We start from the raw sequence: 932 nt of genomic DNA, 5'->3' as shown, positions 1-932 counted from the left end.
ATGGCTCGGTTCTGGTGGGGTTTCAAAAAAGATGGTCATTCTATGCATTGGAAAAATTGGAATGCTTTGTGTCGGAGTAAGTTAGAAGGGGGTCTTGGGTTCCGTAATTTTATTGACTTCAATCAAGCGCTGCTTGCCAAACAGGCTTGGAGATTGGTTGATAACAATGACTCACTCCTTTATCGCACCCTTTACCATCGCTACTTTAGCCGCTCAACTTTCCTTCAAGCTAGACTGGGCCATAATCCTCCCTATACTTGGCGTAGTATTTTATGGGGTAGGGACCTCTTGGTTAAAGGCCTTTGTTGGAAGGTGGGTACGGGATCTTCCATTTCTTGTGCCTCCGATCCTTGGCTTCCTGGTACAACGAACTTTGCACCTGTTCTTTGTATGGATGCTAACAATGATCTTAGAGTTTCTGACTTGATTACAGCTGATCGTACTTGGGATTATGTTGCTCTTCATCGACACTTCTGTTCATATGATAGTGATCGTATTCTGAGCATACCTTTGAGTCTTCATGCTCCTGCGGATAAACTCATATGGTAACACTCTCCTCATGGATGCTACAATGTAAAGTCTGGCTATCATTTGGCTACTAATATCAGAGATCAAGAGTCCCCTTCATCTTCCAATCTTAATACTAAATGGTGGTCTCGTTTTTGGCATCTGAATTTACCCCGTAAGGTAAAGAAATTTATTGGTGTGTGATTCATAATGTGTTACCTTTGGCTGCCAATCTGTTCAAGAGACATATAGCTCCAGATCCGAAATGCTCCCGGTGTAATTATCATAATGAGTGTCTTAACCATGCTTTTTTCCTCTGCAAGAAAGCTAAGCAGGTTTGGCGACTTCTCCCATTTCAAGTTGATTTGGCTGCTGCAACTTCTAGCAGTGATGGAGAATTTGTACATTCTTTGTTCCATTTTTAT

At 42.0% G+C, this 932-nt stretch overlaps 1 protein-coding gene across 1 annotated transcript; it reads left to right on the top strand.

Annotated features, from left to right (window-relative positions):
* LOC133034241 (uncharacterized mitochondrial protein AtMg00310-like) lies at positions 1-549 on the top strand. The gene has a single exon (XM_061109296.1). The coding sequence runs from the start codon at positions 1-3 to the stop codon at positions 547-549; it is 549 nt and encodes a 182-aa protein (XP_060965279.1).
* The last annotated feature ends 383 nt before the right edge of the window (positions 550-932 follow it).

This window comes from Cannabis sativa, chromosome 1, assembly GCF_029168945.1.
Source record: "Cannabis sativa cultivar Pink pepper isolate KNU-18-1 chromosome 1, ASM2916894v1, whole genome shotgun sequence".
NCBI classification, from domain to species: domain Eukaryota; kingdom Viridiplantae; phylum Streptophyta; class Magnoliopsida; order Rosales; family Cannabaceae; genus Cannabis; species Cannabis sativa.
The sequence above is the reverse complement of the archived record's forward strand: the minus strand, read 5'-3'. Positions and strand labels throughout refer to the sequence as shown.